Source organism: Centropristis striata, chromosome 2 (genome assembly GCF_030273125.1).
Source record: "Centropristis striata isolate RG_2023a ecotype Rhode Island chromosome 2, C.striata_1.0, whole genome shotgun sequence".
Taxonomy (NCBI): Eukaryota; Metazoa; Chordata; class Actinopteri; order Perciformes; family Serranidae; genus Centropristis; species Centropristis striata.
In genome coordinates this window covers 35,567,281-35,583,067 of record NC_081518.1, presented here as the reverse complement: position 1 = coordinate 35,583,067, position 15,787 = coordinate 35,567,281, and the positions used below count along the sequence as shown (strand labels likewise).

The following is a 15,787-nucleotide window of genomic DNA, read 5'->3' as shown; positions in this document are numbered from 1 at the left end:
GGTGTTGCATCACTAAATGCAGCATTCTCAAAAGAATATTATAGGTTAGTCGATACAAATGAGAGCTTTACCACGAGAAGAGACATGGCGTTTCTCTCTGTTTCGATTCACAATAAGGCTAACGTCTGCAATTTAATGCGCACAGAGGTGTAGTTGCTATGGCGGCTTGTATATAATTTAACCAAGGAGGTCAAACATTAGTCGATATTTTAACAGAAATTATTCAGCACAGAATAATGAAGTCCGTCATAGTGCCATGTTTGAGTTGCACGCTTTAGCTCACTTTACTCCCCTATGACATGGGCACAATAGTACCACAAAATAACCTGTAGTTTTCTGTGACAAGCTCTGTCTAAGGCTGTGTGAAAGTCACAGTCATTACAGCCTACATACTCCACTGATGTAGGTAGAGAAGAGAGCTCCCCTGAGGACTGACAGCAAGACACACACCACCACCATGCAGCCTGAGAGTGAGTCAGCTGCCTTCCCTACAACCAGAGAAAGCAGCGAGTAGGAAACCCCCAAGGGCCGCTGAACTGGTTGTGTGCTAGGCAGTGTGTGTGTGTGTGTGTGTGTGTGTGTGTGTTTGAGGTTGTGGGTGCATCTTTGTTGTACCTGCATGGTACTGTGACAGATGTGTGCCTTCATAGGTCGTATGACACAATAGATCATAATATATGTATGTAGTCAAGATGTGCTTTTATATTTCAATTTTCTTCACTTACTGTTGTTAGAAAAGGGTTTTGATATATATGTATATGTTAGGTCACCTGCCTTCAAATGCCCAAAAGAATCGGTAAGGTGTGACTCACCTTGCCCTAACAGGGGCCACAAAACAAACAAAGTGAGTCAGGGAGTTGTCAGTTAAAGACAGTCTGAACACACCCACACAGTGAGAAAAAGTCTCATTAGGCATAAGTGAGAACACCTGTGTGAGTTTACTATGGGCATCAAGATCAGCCGCAATATCCTGATATGATAATACAAGCCAACCTTATAGAGAGGCTTTTGTATCTACTTTGGTCTGCCTGACTTTTTGATTCTCCCTGAAGTTATATGTGCATTTTGATATTGGTGTCAGTGTGTCTAAAAGTTAAACATTGTAAAAGTTTAAAGAGCCATACTGGTGTTTTTTTGTATGTTAAACTCCATTAAGTCACAAGTACTTCACATTACTGCCAACCATCTAGCTTAATTCTGCCATTTGATGTTTGGCATAGTTTTTACAGGTTAAAGAGTTGGCTGTTGAAATAACATGTCATTCACAAGCATTGTTGCTGGAATAAAGAGGCCAACGATACTTCTACACACTGAGTACCTACTTAGTATATTAAAATGATGCTGTTTGGCAGCTGAAACACACACCGCATGCAACTGAATTAGTAAAACCACTTTGAAAATTCATGAATTAAAAGAAATGCCTACTGTAATGAATGAATTTAAAACAAGGTATGCATAAACAGTAGGTAGTAGCTTAATGGTCTGTCGGAACAACAACAACGAGTAGTGTGCAGTACATTTTTTAAAGAAGATAACACATCAGGGATCGGAGAACAAATTCTACAAAATATGGCGCCCCTTCTTGGTAATTTATCTGAAACCCTCAACAATAATTTCTGAGTAGCCCCCAGCCCCCCCCCCCCCTCCTTTTTTTATTTATTTAATTTAATTTATTTTTTCTATTATTAATTAATTAATTAATTTTATTTTGTTCTTTGTCAGTGGCTGTATATGTATGTCTGTTCGGATGTTTTGGCAGTTGATTGTGTCAAAATCTTTCGATTTGATTGAAAGATTGAAAGATTGAAAGATGTAGATCACACATGCAAAACACCCAGTGTAAGTCCTAGAAGGCAATTTTCCACAAGAAAATAGATGAATATTGACATTATTTTGAGTAAAAGTCATGTGATATGATGTTTACAACTTACTTTTGATGTAATATTGATCGAATCTTTCAATAATAGTAAAAAAAAAACATCTTATTTTCAGAAAAAGGTACAAATCTATTGAGTATTCTTTTAAGAACTTGTGAATCACTTTGTAGGTGTGATTATATAGTGTGCAGCAAAGAGGCTGTGATGATGTATAGCCCTGAGCACACTGTTGACAGACTGGTATAGTTCTCCCTACTGACTTTATCTCATCACTGATACCTTATTTGATGTCACTGCGAAGGAGCAATGTGACAGTATATTGTCATTATTTGCAAAGCTGAATTTCCAGAGAAAGTGTCGGGCCGACCATTTCCATTTTGCTTGTAATACTTCAGTATGTCATTCAGATCACAGAAGAGAGGCAACAGTTTAATGAGATTTAAATCCCAATAACCCCTGTGCTGGGTAGAAATGCTCTAATCCCATCCTCTAATCACAACCAGCAAGCACTTCCTATTTCTCTTTCAGAGGTCAAAACAAGGGAATTCAAATGATTTGATGTAAAATCCAAGAAGCAAAGAGACAGATGTGTCATGGGAGAGCAATTCTCCTCTTTAACATAACACAATCATTCTAAAATTAGAAGAACCACACCTTTAGGAGAGTCTCTTCCAGTACTACTTGTTCTCTGCAGGTGTGTCAAATGTCATTCATTCATGCATTCAACTTAATTTCATTGTGCATGCGACAATGAAAGACATTCTATTCAACATGGTAAAAAGGCAACCTTGTTACTCCTAGTTCATCAGTTAAAATCATAGACTGTATCAAGAATGGACATAGTGACCGTGACGTCACCCATTGGTTTGTGGACTGCCCGTTCGAGGGACTCCATTGAGTGTATATTAGTACAACAAAAAGCTGAACAAGACATTTTAATGAAGAAAATGTGCCAATAAACTGTCATTAGATGAAAATACAGTGTGAATGGGTCAAAGTTATGAGACGAAACCGGACGGAAACACGGACAACGACAAACAACTTTGCAGCTGGATACCATAGACATAATAATAATAATAATAATAATAATATATAATATTTAATATTTAATAATCTTTATTATGTCTATGCTGGATACACATTCTCTCCTGATGACGGCTCGCCTTGTTAGTAACCTTTCAATCATAGGTAGCCACGCCCCACATCATACGATTCTTTATCTTCTATTTTCTTCTAAATGGGGCCATTATTTACACTATTAACATCAAATTGTCTTGAAGATGTTTTACTAGCGATTGAGACCATCGTGTTGTCCTAAAATGTATTCTGAGGTAATAAATCAAGTGAGAAGTTTTCTCATTTTGTATTGAAATGAATGGACCAAAATGCTTTTGCAGCCGCCGTCAGCGCCCCCCTGTTGGAATTTACGCTAGAATGCAGCTTAAGGCACTTCCTGGTTTGCCTCACTGCTCAGACCCGTAGGTTGCCGTCTGGTTAAAATACTCCCAGTCTAAATGGGAGTAACCTCTGATTTTTGTGTCTCTGCCCTTGTGCCGCTGCTGAACTGTTCTAGCAGAACAGCCAGTAGAACAGGGCTGTGGCTAAATTGGGGAATTTCCAGCTGTGAATGTGTGTAACTGTATGAATGTGAAGCAGGGTGATGCTGAAAGAAACAGCATGCATGCTCAGCAAAAACACTCCCTGGACAAATCACTTAGAAGAAAAAAACAACACTGCTCACCTTACAGTTGTGCATTAGTATATACCTGCAGTGTGTTTTATACTGTGTGATGCTGCCCCTAATCAGTGCAGTCCATATCAGATTTCACAGTGGGAAAGCGTGACTCAGTGTAAGAGCTGGCTCAAGTCCTACAGCATATTTTCCAGACACACAAATGTGCCTTTGTCAGAGAGCTCGTACAGAAACGTGATAATGGACAAGCTGCTGCATTATATAGTAGGTCTATTGATTGATTGTATAAAGCTGTAAAAATTAGAAAAAAAGAATTAGAGGACAATGTATAGACAGAAACGACTGCATGGTATATATTTGCAGTACATATTGCAATACATGCAGGCATAGCTTTCCCCTGTTTTTATACTTGATTTTGTAGCCTTAAGCTCAATTTAAAGCAACGGCTAACCAAACAGTTAAATGAGATAATATATAAGAAATATTATGCACTTATTATTCTAAAGGTTGTTCAACATGACTTGCATGTCTTGATTCACACAGGCAGCGATAATATAACAATAGAGTTGGCAGCAGGAGCAGGCTACATGCTTTGTTGGGGGAACTACTTATATAAGACACAAAAGCACTTCCTCAGGTCAGCTGCAGCCACCTTCTCCACAGCCTTTGTTTTCTTTGCATAAAGATCATCTTTGCATCATCTCTCAGCTTTAAATCGTTCACAACCACCTAGTGAAGTCTTTAGAAGGCTGTGCAGCTGTGCACAAGGAGGCCATCCATTAAGAGTTAATGAATTCACTTTCACAAAAGGACCTTAAAGCCACAGTTCTCAGTGCTGTGTCTCGGTGGTAAAAATAGAAACGAGGCAGAGTGGACGGATGCTATTTACAGTCCTCCAAATATCTGTCGCAGAAACCGGCCACCTATAGTAGGCCTACTTTTCCCTGAACATTAGGAAATAATGACATGAATTCCCTCTGCTTCCTAGATGCAGTGATTACATCTCATGCACTTATAATTATTATTATCTACCACGCCACTGCATGAACACTGTAATATCACGGGAAAATCTAGGATTTCATAAGAAGCCATGCACCTCTTACCCTTAATCTGAACTGTGGGAGAGAGATGAAATGGCTTTTGGATGGATGCAATGTGAGCAAATAATAAATTATTACCAACTGTGATCAAAACTGTGATGAATGTAGGCTCTTTTTACTGCAAATGAAATGTGTCTTTTCTACATTTAACAGATAAAGCACCCACACATTTAGTGACTGGGTGGCACCAGTCTGTCTCCCACTGCCCCCTGCTTGTATGTGTGTTTTTTTGTGGTGTGGATCTGGTCTGGGTCTCAGTGAGTGGGCACTAACACTGGGCAAAGACCACAGGAAGGGTTTGGAATGCCTTTGCTTGAGCTTTATCAAACAATAGAAGGCTTATTGGGTATTTGATTTTCCAGATAGCAAGATCAGAGAACACCTCACTGTGCGTGCACACGCTTCAAGCACCTCAGAGAAATTAACAAAGAAGAAAGAAAGGAATTCAGGGATAATATTTTGTTATATAACTGCTGTGGTATTTTAGTTTAGCTGAAGACGTAGGTTGCTTCTGTGCTTTCTTCTAAAATGATCTAGATTGTGCTCCTTTCATTTCCCTATATTGTGATATTACACATTATACACGATGAGTACAAACTGTTCCAATGTATAACACTAGTTGTTTCGATATAAATAATATATATTCATTTCAAGTATTTGTTAAATCCTTTAAAGGCAGAACGACTCTATGGTGAGGTTTTACACAGCCTTCTCATCAGAACGCATGTCTGATTAAGTCCTGCATAGTGGGTGTCCGATTATCCCACAGAAAAGACGAGGTGGACATTAAGCTTTAAAGTTTGAAGTGAGCGAATAATTCCCTGCCTTATTTTTCTCTGGCATGGGATTAGATCTTGTCAGTGATATTAAGCTGTCAACACAGGTGTCTTGACACATTGGTATAGAGGCTTCTTATAAGAAAATAATACAGGTAGTGAGTTTTTCTTTTTTTTAAATATTAAAATGCCAACATGTTTACAATCATGTCAGGGTTGCTCATTGAGGTTATATTTAAAAAAATGAAAAAATAAAGATTGAAAAGATTCCACTTTAATCTCATGCCTGCTGATTTGTGTGCCCCCTCTGGGTGATGTGATTCAATGGAATTTGAAGTGAGGACATGCTGTATCAGAGGAGGGCAGCCTGGAACACCCAACAGCATGTCACTGACATTTACTTTCACCAAATCATGTCAGTTGCATGATTAATGCACAGGTTTTCAAAATGAAAGTTAAAAACTAACATCCTCGGATTAACCAATCTCTTATTTCCTGTCTGACAAATCAGAAAAGTACAAATGATTTTATTTAGTTTAGTTTGGAAGCAAGCACAGACTGAGTTGGGCAAGAAACATCTACTGGAGCTGACAGGAAATATGATATATTAGGGGAGTAGAATTGTCAGTCCAATAGATGCATAGGCCCAATGGCCTGGTGTTTACAGTAGGCCTATTTACACACACAGGGCGAGTCTTAAGCCAGTGTTGGGTGTTGATAATATGTTACTGGATCAGCATCTATAGCAGGTTAGTCCTGCTTGACACACTCTACCCAACCCCCCCTTTGACTACACAAACAGCACACTGGCAGCCTCTACCAATACGCTACTACTATATATTTAAATATTCACAACTAATTCCATAAATGGTACAAACCTTCTCATTTAAGTCTATTTTAAGTCACATTTAATTTTTTATTGCCCTAAAGTGGCAGTAAATTCCTCTCACAGACACACCTACAGTACTCAGTTGTCAGTAAATAACCTTGCAAAAATGTCACATCAACGTCAGTTTTCTTTGTGGTTTATTAGTAAGGAGTTCCGTTTTGTGGTCAGTTACTGAATCCCATTTGTTTGCCGTCTAACTCTGGCCTTGTTGTCGAGATGCGTGAAACTATAGTAGTAGCTTTAACGCAGTCATTCTCAAAAGCCTCTTTAGAAACATTTCGCTCGGGCGTCCTCCTCCTCCTCCTCCTCCTCCTCACTCAAGTCAAGTCACTTTGCCTCAACGCGATGTTTACAGTTATGCCATGGTCACATCTGCTTTCTTACCGTTCTGAGCCGAGATGAAAGGCAGCATCAAGTTCCCCAAAAGGACCACCGCCAGCATCACTGCGTTAGGATGCATTGCTGGGGCTCGATGAGAGTACCAGGGTCTCGGTCGGACGAATGTGGGAGGAGAGATCGTGTAATAATCACAAGATCTAGAGAGATGGGCCCAGCATAGCACCGGGTGCTTTAAAAAAAATAGTCAGCCGAGGATGATTTTTTTTTAATTGTAGAAATGTCTCCCTGATTCAAAAGACCTTCTGAGGACAGCGATGGGTGAAAGGTCCGGGACGAGGCCAGCGGCTCAGGGATGCCGATGTGCGGCCATAGGCGGTGAAGAAGCCTCGTCGGATTGCGGAGGAGAGGTCTTTGGATGTCAGGGAGATTGTCCACAGTGTACTTCTGAAGATTCAAAGATGCGCAGAGCGATGCGCATTTGCGCTCTCGCGGTCACGGTTCGGTGATTAAAATGAAAGTAGCGCAGAAATTATTCCCGACGGGAAGTGATGTAGCCGAAACATAAGTCTGCTCCAAAAAAGAGGAACAGATGCTGGTAGGACACCGACGGCAGCAACGACAAGCTGCGCGTGCCCTATGCGCTCACGACCATGGATAACACACACACACACACACACACACACACGCGCGCGCGCACATGTAACACGTATGTAAGTGATGTTTTTGAACTCAGGCAGTTATTATGTGCCTCCTCAGTCTTCATCTCCTTGTCTGCGGGCAAGCTTCAATTTGTATTTATTTTTAAAAAGATGACGTGCACATTTTCATTATCTACCATTTAGAGATTTCTGCTCATACAGTATTGAGTATATGAACTGAGGCTACCCTATACCATTTCCTCTCCACATCTCTTGCATTATTAATGCTACTATAAATTGACAGCTCGTTTATCACTACTCAGTCAGTCAGATTTGTCACAAGCTATGCAAAACTGATGATATGATGATGAGAGATTTTTCACATTTAAAAACTTGCAGTGGTTATGCAAACTGAAAGCAATCCAGACACAGTTTCAAGCAGGTATATTTTTCCCAGCGGGCCCCACAGTGCCTAAATACTTTCTCTTGTCAGGTTTTAATGTGGGGGAGATTATGGTGATGCTCTTGAGCTGACTGAGGTCATTTATAAATTATGTCATCACATCAGTGGCCTGTGTGTTCTCAAGCTGTATGTACCACATCCCCTTGAAAGTTCAACATGGCCTCCTGTAATCCTCTCTATCCTTAATCTCTGCTGCTACATGGGCGCCCTCATGTGGCTGGTTGAGGTAAAGAATAAAGATGCATTCCAGTTTTTTAATTTCAAACAATTGCAACAAATGAACCCCAAGAACACCTGAGCACTTGATACATTTATAACTAAGGGTGTAGTTTAATGTGTTGAATTCAGCAAGCTTTCTTTTATAAAATAGCTTTTGAACAGTAACATTTCCTTCTTTTGATTAGACTGGGTGAACATTCACGCCTGTAACCTGATGCTTCAGTGTAAAGGCATGCCTTTTAAAATAGGCCGACACCTCCACGCATGTTTTTTTTGCTGAACTATTGCAAATGGCCAGTCTGTGCTCAACTGCAGAACAAACTTCCCTCCACTTTACAGCCCTCCCTCCAGTTTGTCCATGGGAGACCACATTTAAAATGTAACCCCACCTGAAACCTCACACAGACCAATCGGCTGGAGAAATGTCAGAGCAGTCGGCACACCCTCCTTTGTTCAAAACCAATCAGAGTGGAAGTGTGGCATTTTGCCCGAGGGGAAAACTTACCCCTGGATGCGTTAATTACGCATCACTTAGCTGTTGCCAATGTGTTCACAACGGTGGACCCTCTTTTGGGCTTTTTACAGCGATTGTCTTCATTTTTCGGTCAATCTAGTATGGAAAGTAGACAACAATGGCTTACCAGGCTGAAAAATGAACTTAGCAACAGTCCTCTGGTATCAAATGTGGCTTTTGGCTTTATCCTCATGGGACTAGAGAAGCTGGTGGAGCTGGAGTTTGAGTGTCCTTGCAACCCTACATGGAACGGAGTATTTTCATCAGCATTCTTCATCATTCCTGCCGTCATGGCCTTCACCTTGATGCTGATCATTCAAGGATGCAGATGTGATACGTGGTGCAGGAAAACTGTTTCCCTCTCCAGTTTCGTTCCCGCTATCGTGTGGCTGATTTTGTTGTTCCTCGATGGCCAATACTTTGCTTGTGCTATGACAGACTGGGAGGGTAGATTTGTACTAGTGGACAAGGCAGCTCCGCAGAAGTGGTGTGAGCCAATTAGTGAGGGAGATGTCACCCCACAAGAACTAATGCTCCGCTCACAGCAGCTCTTTGTTTTTTCTCAGGTGAGTTGAATATTTTCTATTTTACAGAAGATTATGTCATATGAGTGGAGTTAAAACACCTCCCCCCTCAGACTATGCACTGTAGAGAATATATCCATAATGTAATGCCATCAGCCTCTGGAAACTATTAATATAGATCTGTTAATACACTTTGTTAATCAAAAACTACACATTTTCTGTGGATGTTTACTAAACAAAATGTTGCTTCACTCTTTTGTACCCCAGGTTATAGGCATAGTCCTCCTCATTTTCATCTGTGTGGGTCTCGTAGTGTATGTAATCAGAGAAAGCTGCCAACAAGAGGTGGAGATGCAGGATGCAGATGTAGCCGAGCTCACCGTGCTCAGGATGAGCTCTCTACGGACCAGGACATCATGAGAGGACTTACACCGCCCACCACACCTGCCCTGCTGGCATGGACACATTGTAAATACCCTGAACAGACTTTGACTTTTTATAACTATTGTCAATAAGTGTTGTTTCAAAGTATTTCCCCCCCTATACAAACTGGACATAGGTCTTAAATGGCCACTGATGCTGCCCTATGAAGTTTCCGTAAATATGGTTATTTTTGAATATAATTTGTTTTTTCTGTATTATCAGTGACTATGTACCCAGTCTTGTGCCTTTGTTCATCTCATACTTCGTTGCAGCAACTTTTTAGTTTTTACCAATCTTTCAAGGAATAGTTTGATATTTTGGGAAATATGCTTCTGCTTTTTGAGTTAGATAAAAAGATCAATAGCACTCTAATCTCTGTGGGGCACATATGAAGCTATAGCCATCAGCCAGCTAGCTTAGTTTAGCAACAAGACTGGAAGTAGGAGAAACCGCTAGCTTGATTCTATTCAGCCAGCCATCACATTTAAAGGTCACTAATTCATCCCTTTTATCTATATAGTTTGATCCGTACAAGTGTAAAAACAATAATTTGCTGTTTTATGTGGTGTTATGTGCCAAACTATTACTTGTATGGAAGCAGTTGCCAGGCAACCAGCGAAGACTCCTGGAAATTAATGCAAGAAATAGTTCACCACTTCACCCCCCCATAAAACTGTGAATTATCTCTCCTCGCTCCTTTTTACAGTCTTTATGCTAAGTTCAGCTGACTGGCTGCTGACTCCAGCTTCATATTTACTGGACAGACATAAGTGCTATCGATCTTCTCATCAAAGTCTCAGCAAGAAGACAAATAAGAAACTTCCCATACAATATTCCTTTAAAGTGATATTTCACTTTGGCACATTTTGTGTGTTTTGTGGACATGAAGTCAGCCAGCAGTGCTGAGAAACTCAGTCAGTACTGCTCTCTTGTTTTCAGCTTTTTATACCTTGAAAATAGCATTTTAATTTTTAACCTGGAATTTTTTTTTCGTACCTTCTCTATTAGTTATATTGACACAAGTGGAATCCATCTGGCAGCTAATATTGATTTGACTTATATTAGTTGACTTATTGTTTGAGGTGTGTGTGCCAAAAAATGAAGTTGAAATTTCACTTGAATTACTTTTGTTTTCCCTCCTTCGAAGCAAATGTCTCCAGATTTACGTAGGGTCAGGCCCCGTCATGTCTAATCCTACCTAACATACTTCACACTGAACTGATATTCCTAATGATTTACCTGTTTGACAGCTAGAGATGTAAAAACATGTACATGATGATTTGTATCATGGCTGCAACCAGCCAATAGTAGCATGTAGACACACATTTTGTAACAGTATATGCAGTATGTCTTTTTTATTGTTTTGTAATAAAAGAATTTATTTATTTAAGAAAAAAACCCTCAGGGATTTTGTACAGTCGTGTCATAATAGGATTTATACAGCAGATAGTTTCCGCAATCCTCCTACACCTGCAGTCTATGGAACTGAGTTATGAAACCAGGTTTCACTGTAACATTTCTGAGGCATACCAGTGCACTGTGTGATGGAACATACTCATTCAAATTACAAATTTGCAGTTTTTTTCTTTTGAAGCAAAGTGTGGTAACATTGGGAATATCCTTTCAACTTTGGTCTTATATTAAAGGAGTACTTCACCCACAAAATGACCATTTGCGTATCAATTACTCCCCCCGTGTTATGTTGAATTCTTGAAGAAAACTACCTGAATGGAGAATCTGAAAATCATCGATGAATTGAAGTAAATGAGAGCTGTGTATAACAAAAGCAAAACATTTAAAAAACTTGCACACAACTCATGCAGTATACCTGAAACCTTTTTATCCAGTTGCATGCTTTATACTTCTCAAACGTGCATTTTCAGTGAAATCTCACTGTTTAAAAACTCTAAACAGTAAGCATGTGATGCTTGAAGGCTGCTCGTCAGAACTCACATAATAGCACGTGGTGAGCAAGTGATAATCAAATGTTCATTTTGAGGGTGCATTATTCCTTTAAAAGCCAGACAATCATTAACTTAACCTAACCTTAACCTTTTGCCTAAAAAACAACAGTAAAATCATTAGCAAAGCACATGCTCCAGATAGTAGCAAGCTATCTACAGAGGAGTACAAAGAACGTCAGTAGATTCTCAATGGAGCAACACCTTTGTGGTTTAATAGCTATATTGGCTGATCTCTGCCGCTTGGAGATTCACTGCATGTCTGCCCGAACCGACACATACAGCAGCAGTGTAGCTCTGACTTATTATTTACAACATTGCCCAAGTGCCAGTTAAGCCCATTAAGTGTAGAAATTGGGGCAGACCCTGCATGTTCATCCTGTGGGAGGGCTTATTCAGGACTTCCTGTATGGCCCTGAGGAAGTTGTTGTCTTTATCCACTCCGCTCCCCTCAGTTTTTCACTCAGCAGGGTGTATTTCACCGGCAAACAAATGAAAACCCAAAACTGGGACTCAATGGAGTATTTATTATTTCTTTCATGAGAAATAAACTCTTTGGATGACATTGATGTTAAATTATTCTTGCCTTCCGTCGCTGGCCTATAACTGTTATGATGATAATTTGACAACTGCTGCAGCTATCTTGGATTTTAAGTGCAAATGTCTGCAGATACATATCTACTTTCAAGTAATAAGGGTCAGCTTTAAGGGAAATGGCACAGGGAGACATATTTTACAAGGCTACAGGTCCAAAATATTATAATATGTAAATATATAAAGTAACATGTAACACTTAGCTGTCACATATGAGCATTTTATACTCACTCATATTACACCTATAACTCATATTGGTTAAATAAAGATGACAATGCTTACTGTCCTTTACACTATTAATGAAGTTGACTCTTTTTATTCATTATTGGGGTTTATTTATTACATCCATGGTCATCCCTCCTTCATGAGTGCAAAATAATAATTAAAAAATGTGAAAAATATCAAAAGTAAAATATTTCATAATGTGTATTAGTGTATTAGTAAATAGCTTTAAAGTAATTTGAACATCTTTATTTTAAAAATGCTTATATCCATGCAGAAAAAGGCCTTTTAGAATTTCTGCATTCAGTGTCTCAACACATTGACTTTAAGGATTAAATATTCAAGCCAGATGAGCAGACTAAAACCTGAGAGGCTCCTCATCAACACTGAAATTAATGTTATTTTGCATGTTGTATGAAAAAATGAGATTAGGTTATGAAAAGATAAGTCCATAATATGAAATACTGCAGGTAAAAACACACATTAAGGCTTATTTTAAGAAAGGATTCAAGCAAATAAGAGCCAAGTATAGCCCTGGTGTGTCACTCTAATCTTTGTGTGTGAAATTGGATATTTTTAAATCCATACAAGCCTACACTTGGCTTGGAAGAGATAAGAATATGAACCTCCAACATTGTGCAACATAAAATAAAGAATGCAGTCGTTTTAAAATATAACAGCTCAGTATATTGTGTTTTGGTGTAAGAGTCAATATGAAAACTTTTCAGTGGAACTAAGAGGGAAGAGCAAATCATGCAAAGGTTCTTTCCACTGTGTGCTAATTAAAGAAGACAACTCATGAACAGTACACACATATTTTGAAAGATCTTTTATTTTATTCCTCTAATACGGCAATTTTACTGTACATTTATTTAATTCTTTCTGCTGAAGGCAAACGTTTTATCCGTGTGGACCCTGATCTCATGTTACAGATATAAAGGGGCCATATATTCAAAGAGTAATAAATATGATGTAAAAACCCTGACTTGACAAAAAAATGCATGGTAAAGGATATGTTTGTTAATCCAGTAATCCAATAATAATAATAGCCCTGAGACAACAGTTAATCAAATATAATCAACTTTTGATATATGGCTTAAAGCAGTGATTTAGTTTTGTCTTTTTTTACAAGAATCATATCAAATTTTTTTAAGAATTTTTTTTCTGTTATCCCCAATAAATCACAGTAAAAATGGCTAAGGCAGCAAAAGCATATGTTGCTGGGATTTTTGATTTGATTGATTTTGATTGCTACTTTTGATTTTTTCAATCACGTTTAGTTTTTCTTCTCAGACACATGGAGCAGCAACGTCTTATTAAAGCAACAAATATGCCCACAATTAGCAGCACAACTCCAACCAAGAAAAACATGACATCCACAGAGTGGTAGGAGTACCAGGGCATTCTGTAGGACTCTGTTCTAAGGTGAGCTGCACCTTTGTGTCTCATGACAAACTCTATCCAGAAGAGGGCAGTGTCTAATGGCTTCATTGGCTGATCTCTGTGCAGCCTGGAGAGTCTCTGCATGTTCATCCTGTAGGAGGGCTCATTCAGGACTTCTTGAACACCCTGAAAGAAGATGTCTTCATTCAAAGAAAAAATATCAAGTATCTTCCCTGCTCCTCTTGCTTCAATTCTAAATAGATTATCAGGCTGATCAAAAATCAATGGAAGTCCGACAATAGGAACTCCGTGGTAGATTGCCTCTTGAACGCCATTTGTTCCTCCATGAGCCACAAATGCTTTAACCTTGGGATGTCCTAAAAGATCATTCTGAGGCATCCAGTCGACTATTAAAGTGTTGTTGCCCAGAGAGGCTGGTCTGTCACCTTTATGCCTCCAGATGACTTTCTGAGGTAATTTAGCAAAAGCTCTAGCAATGTCATCAGCGAGGTCATGGGGAAGCTCTCCAATCAGAGTCCCCAGAGACATGATGATGACCCCATGCTCTCCAGAACTCTGCACAAACTCCTCCAGGTGTTCAGGAAGAGGTTTTGCTGGTTTACACTGGAACCCTCCCATATAGACAACGTTAGGCATGGTGGGACGGGGGAACTCAAACACAAAGTCCACTCTCATGAGCCACAGGTCGGCAGCTGGAAACAACGATAGGAAGTCTACATCTGGACCTAAGTATTTTGTAGTTACAGCTTGATAATATGGTAAAACATAAAATGCTATTTGATATTCTGTGAAACCAAAAAAGATTATGTTGAGAACCCTCTCAAGAAAGCTCATTTTATCTGAAAGCTTGGTCCCTGTCATTGGAACATAAGAAAGAGGAGACGGTGCGATAGAAAAATGGCCTTCACCATGACTTGTCCATCTGACATTGAAAACAAGAGGCAACCTGAGGTAGTGGGCAAGTAGAACACCCCCTGGTATAGCAGGGTCTGCTAGGACCAAGTCATATTTGGTGTCCTGTATTGATTTGATAAGATCTTTGTTATCAAAGAGCACCTCAAGCATTTTGCATGCTTTCTCATACATCTCAGCAGCTTTCTCTGCTTGTTCCATTTCCAGCTTCAAACGAGTCCAGACAGAGTTCCCTTCCCTCTGGATTTCCAGCAACCGGGCCACAAAATGAGTTAAAAATTCTTCATCAAATCCAGACTCTGCATCAATTGTAATTGAAGTATATAATGGGGACGTTTCCTTGATGTACCAGCTGTCTGTTGATCGCACCACAGAAACCTGGTGGCCCCTTGCATGGAGTTCCTCAATAACGATTTTCATGTTCACCCAGTGGCTGCCGTCCACTGGAAATACGAGAATTTTTCCGCCATAAATCGCAGCCGGACAGAGCGAGCAGAGAGCGATCCAGACCCAGGACCAATGCATTTTTATCCTAAAGTAAAAAAAGAAAGAATATTGTATATTAGCAAATGCATTTTTTTTAATCAAAACACTACATGTCCTTACATATACTGAATGAGGTTCATGTCAGTGAGCTGTCAATGAAAATCTGTATATGTTCCCCTTTAACTTCAAAGTTTTGTACTTAATATTTCATAGTATTGTGTGTTGCTTGCTGCTTGTTAGTTTCATCACAGAAAGATTTAAGATTAAGATTTTTTTTTTTTTTAATGGTGCTTTACACAATCCTCAATTTTTGTCCATATGACAGCTCTTTAAACACATTTACTTATAATCAGAGCTATAGCTGATAAGCCAGTTGCATAACTGAGATAACCTAAAGCACAGAATCAATTAGAAAATGAATATCGAATCCCAGTTAAAAATTAACTTTTGGAAAAACAGAGAAGTTCAAATAGAGAGCCATCAGTTATTTATTCTGGCAAAAGATTAAACAAATGCTCGGGTTACCTTTTTGGTTTCCAATGTCTGTTTGACAATATTCTCCTTTGCCAGAGAGCAGAATGTGGGCTACACCATCCAGGCTCCAAACCTAAGTAGGACTTTGGTATTGCAGTGTCATGGTTGTTACTCATAAGTGAACAGATAAGAAAGTACAAAGGGGCGTTAAAGTTCTTTATCATGTTTTTCTATGAAGCAAATTGCCGTTATAAAACTAAGTGACTGGAAAACTAAATT

General features: G+C 39.3%; 3 protein-coding genes across 5 annotated transcripts in view; 1 reads left to right on the top strand and 2 right to left on the bottom strand.

The window, feature by feature from the left end:
- The window catches only part of LOC131985037 (neuroplastin-like), a 30,318-nt gene extending 22,980 nt beyond the window's left edge, over positions 1 to 7,338 (bottom strand). For all 3 annotated transcript variants that reach the window (XM_059350060.1, XM_059350068.1, XM_059350077.1), the window contains exon 1: positions 6,720 to 7,338. In XM_059350060.1, the coding sequence (XP_059206043.1) occupies positions 6,720 to 6,795 (76 nt within the window). In that variant the 5' untranslated portion in view covers positions 6,796 to 7,338. The remainder of the gene's footprint in view (positions 1 to 6,719) is intronic.
- Positions 1 to 10,005, top strand: part of rec114 (REC114 meiotic recombination protein) — a 43,593-nt gene extending 33,588 nt beyond the window's left edge. The window contains exon 7 of the mRNA XM_059350098.1: positions 9,300 to 10,005. The gene's annotated coding sequence lies outside the window, so the exon portion shown is untranslated. The remainder of the gene's footprint in view (positions 1 to 9,299) is intronic.
- Positions 10,006 to 13,088: 3,083 nt separating this feature from the next.
- LOC131987258 (UDP-glucuronosyltransferase 2A3-like) lies at positions 13,089 to 15,628 on the bottom strand. Its single transcript, XM_059352448.1, has 2 exons — positions 15,560 to 15,628; positions 13,089 to 15,080 (listed from the first exon to the last, which is right to left on the bottom strand). Exon 2 carries the CDS (start codon positions 15,071 to 15,073, stop codon positions 13,499 to 13,501), a length of 1,575 nt encoding a protein of 524 aa, XP_059208431.1. The 5' UTR covers positions 15,074 to 15,080; positions 15,560 to 15,628; the 3' UTR covers positions 13,089 to 13,498.
- Between the last annotated feature and the right edge of the window lie 159 nt (positions 15,629 to 15,787).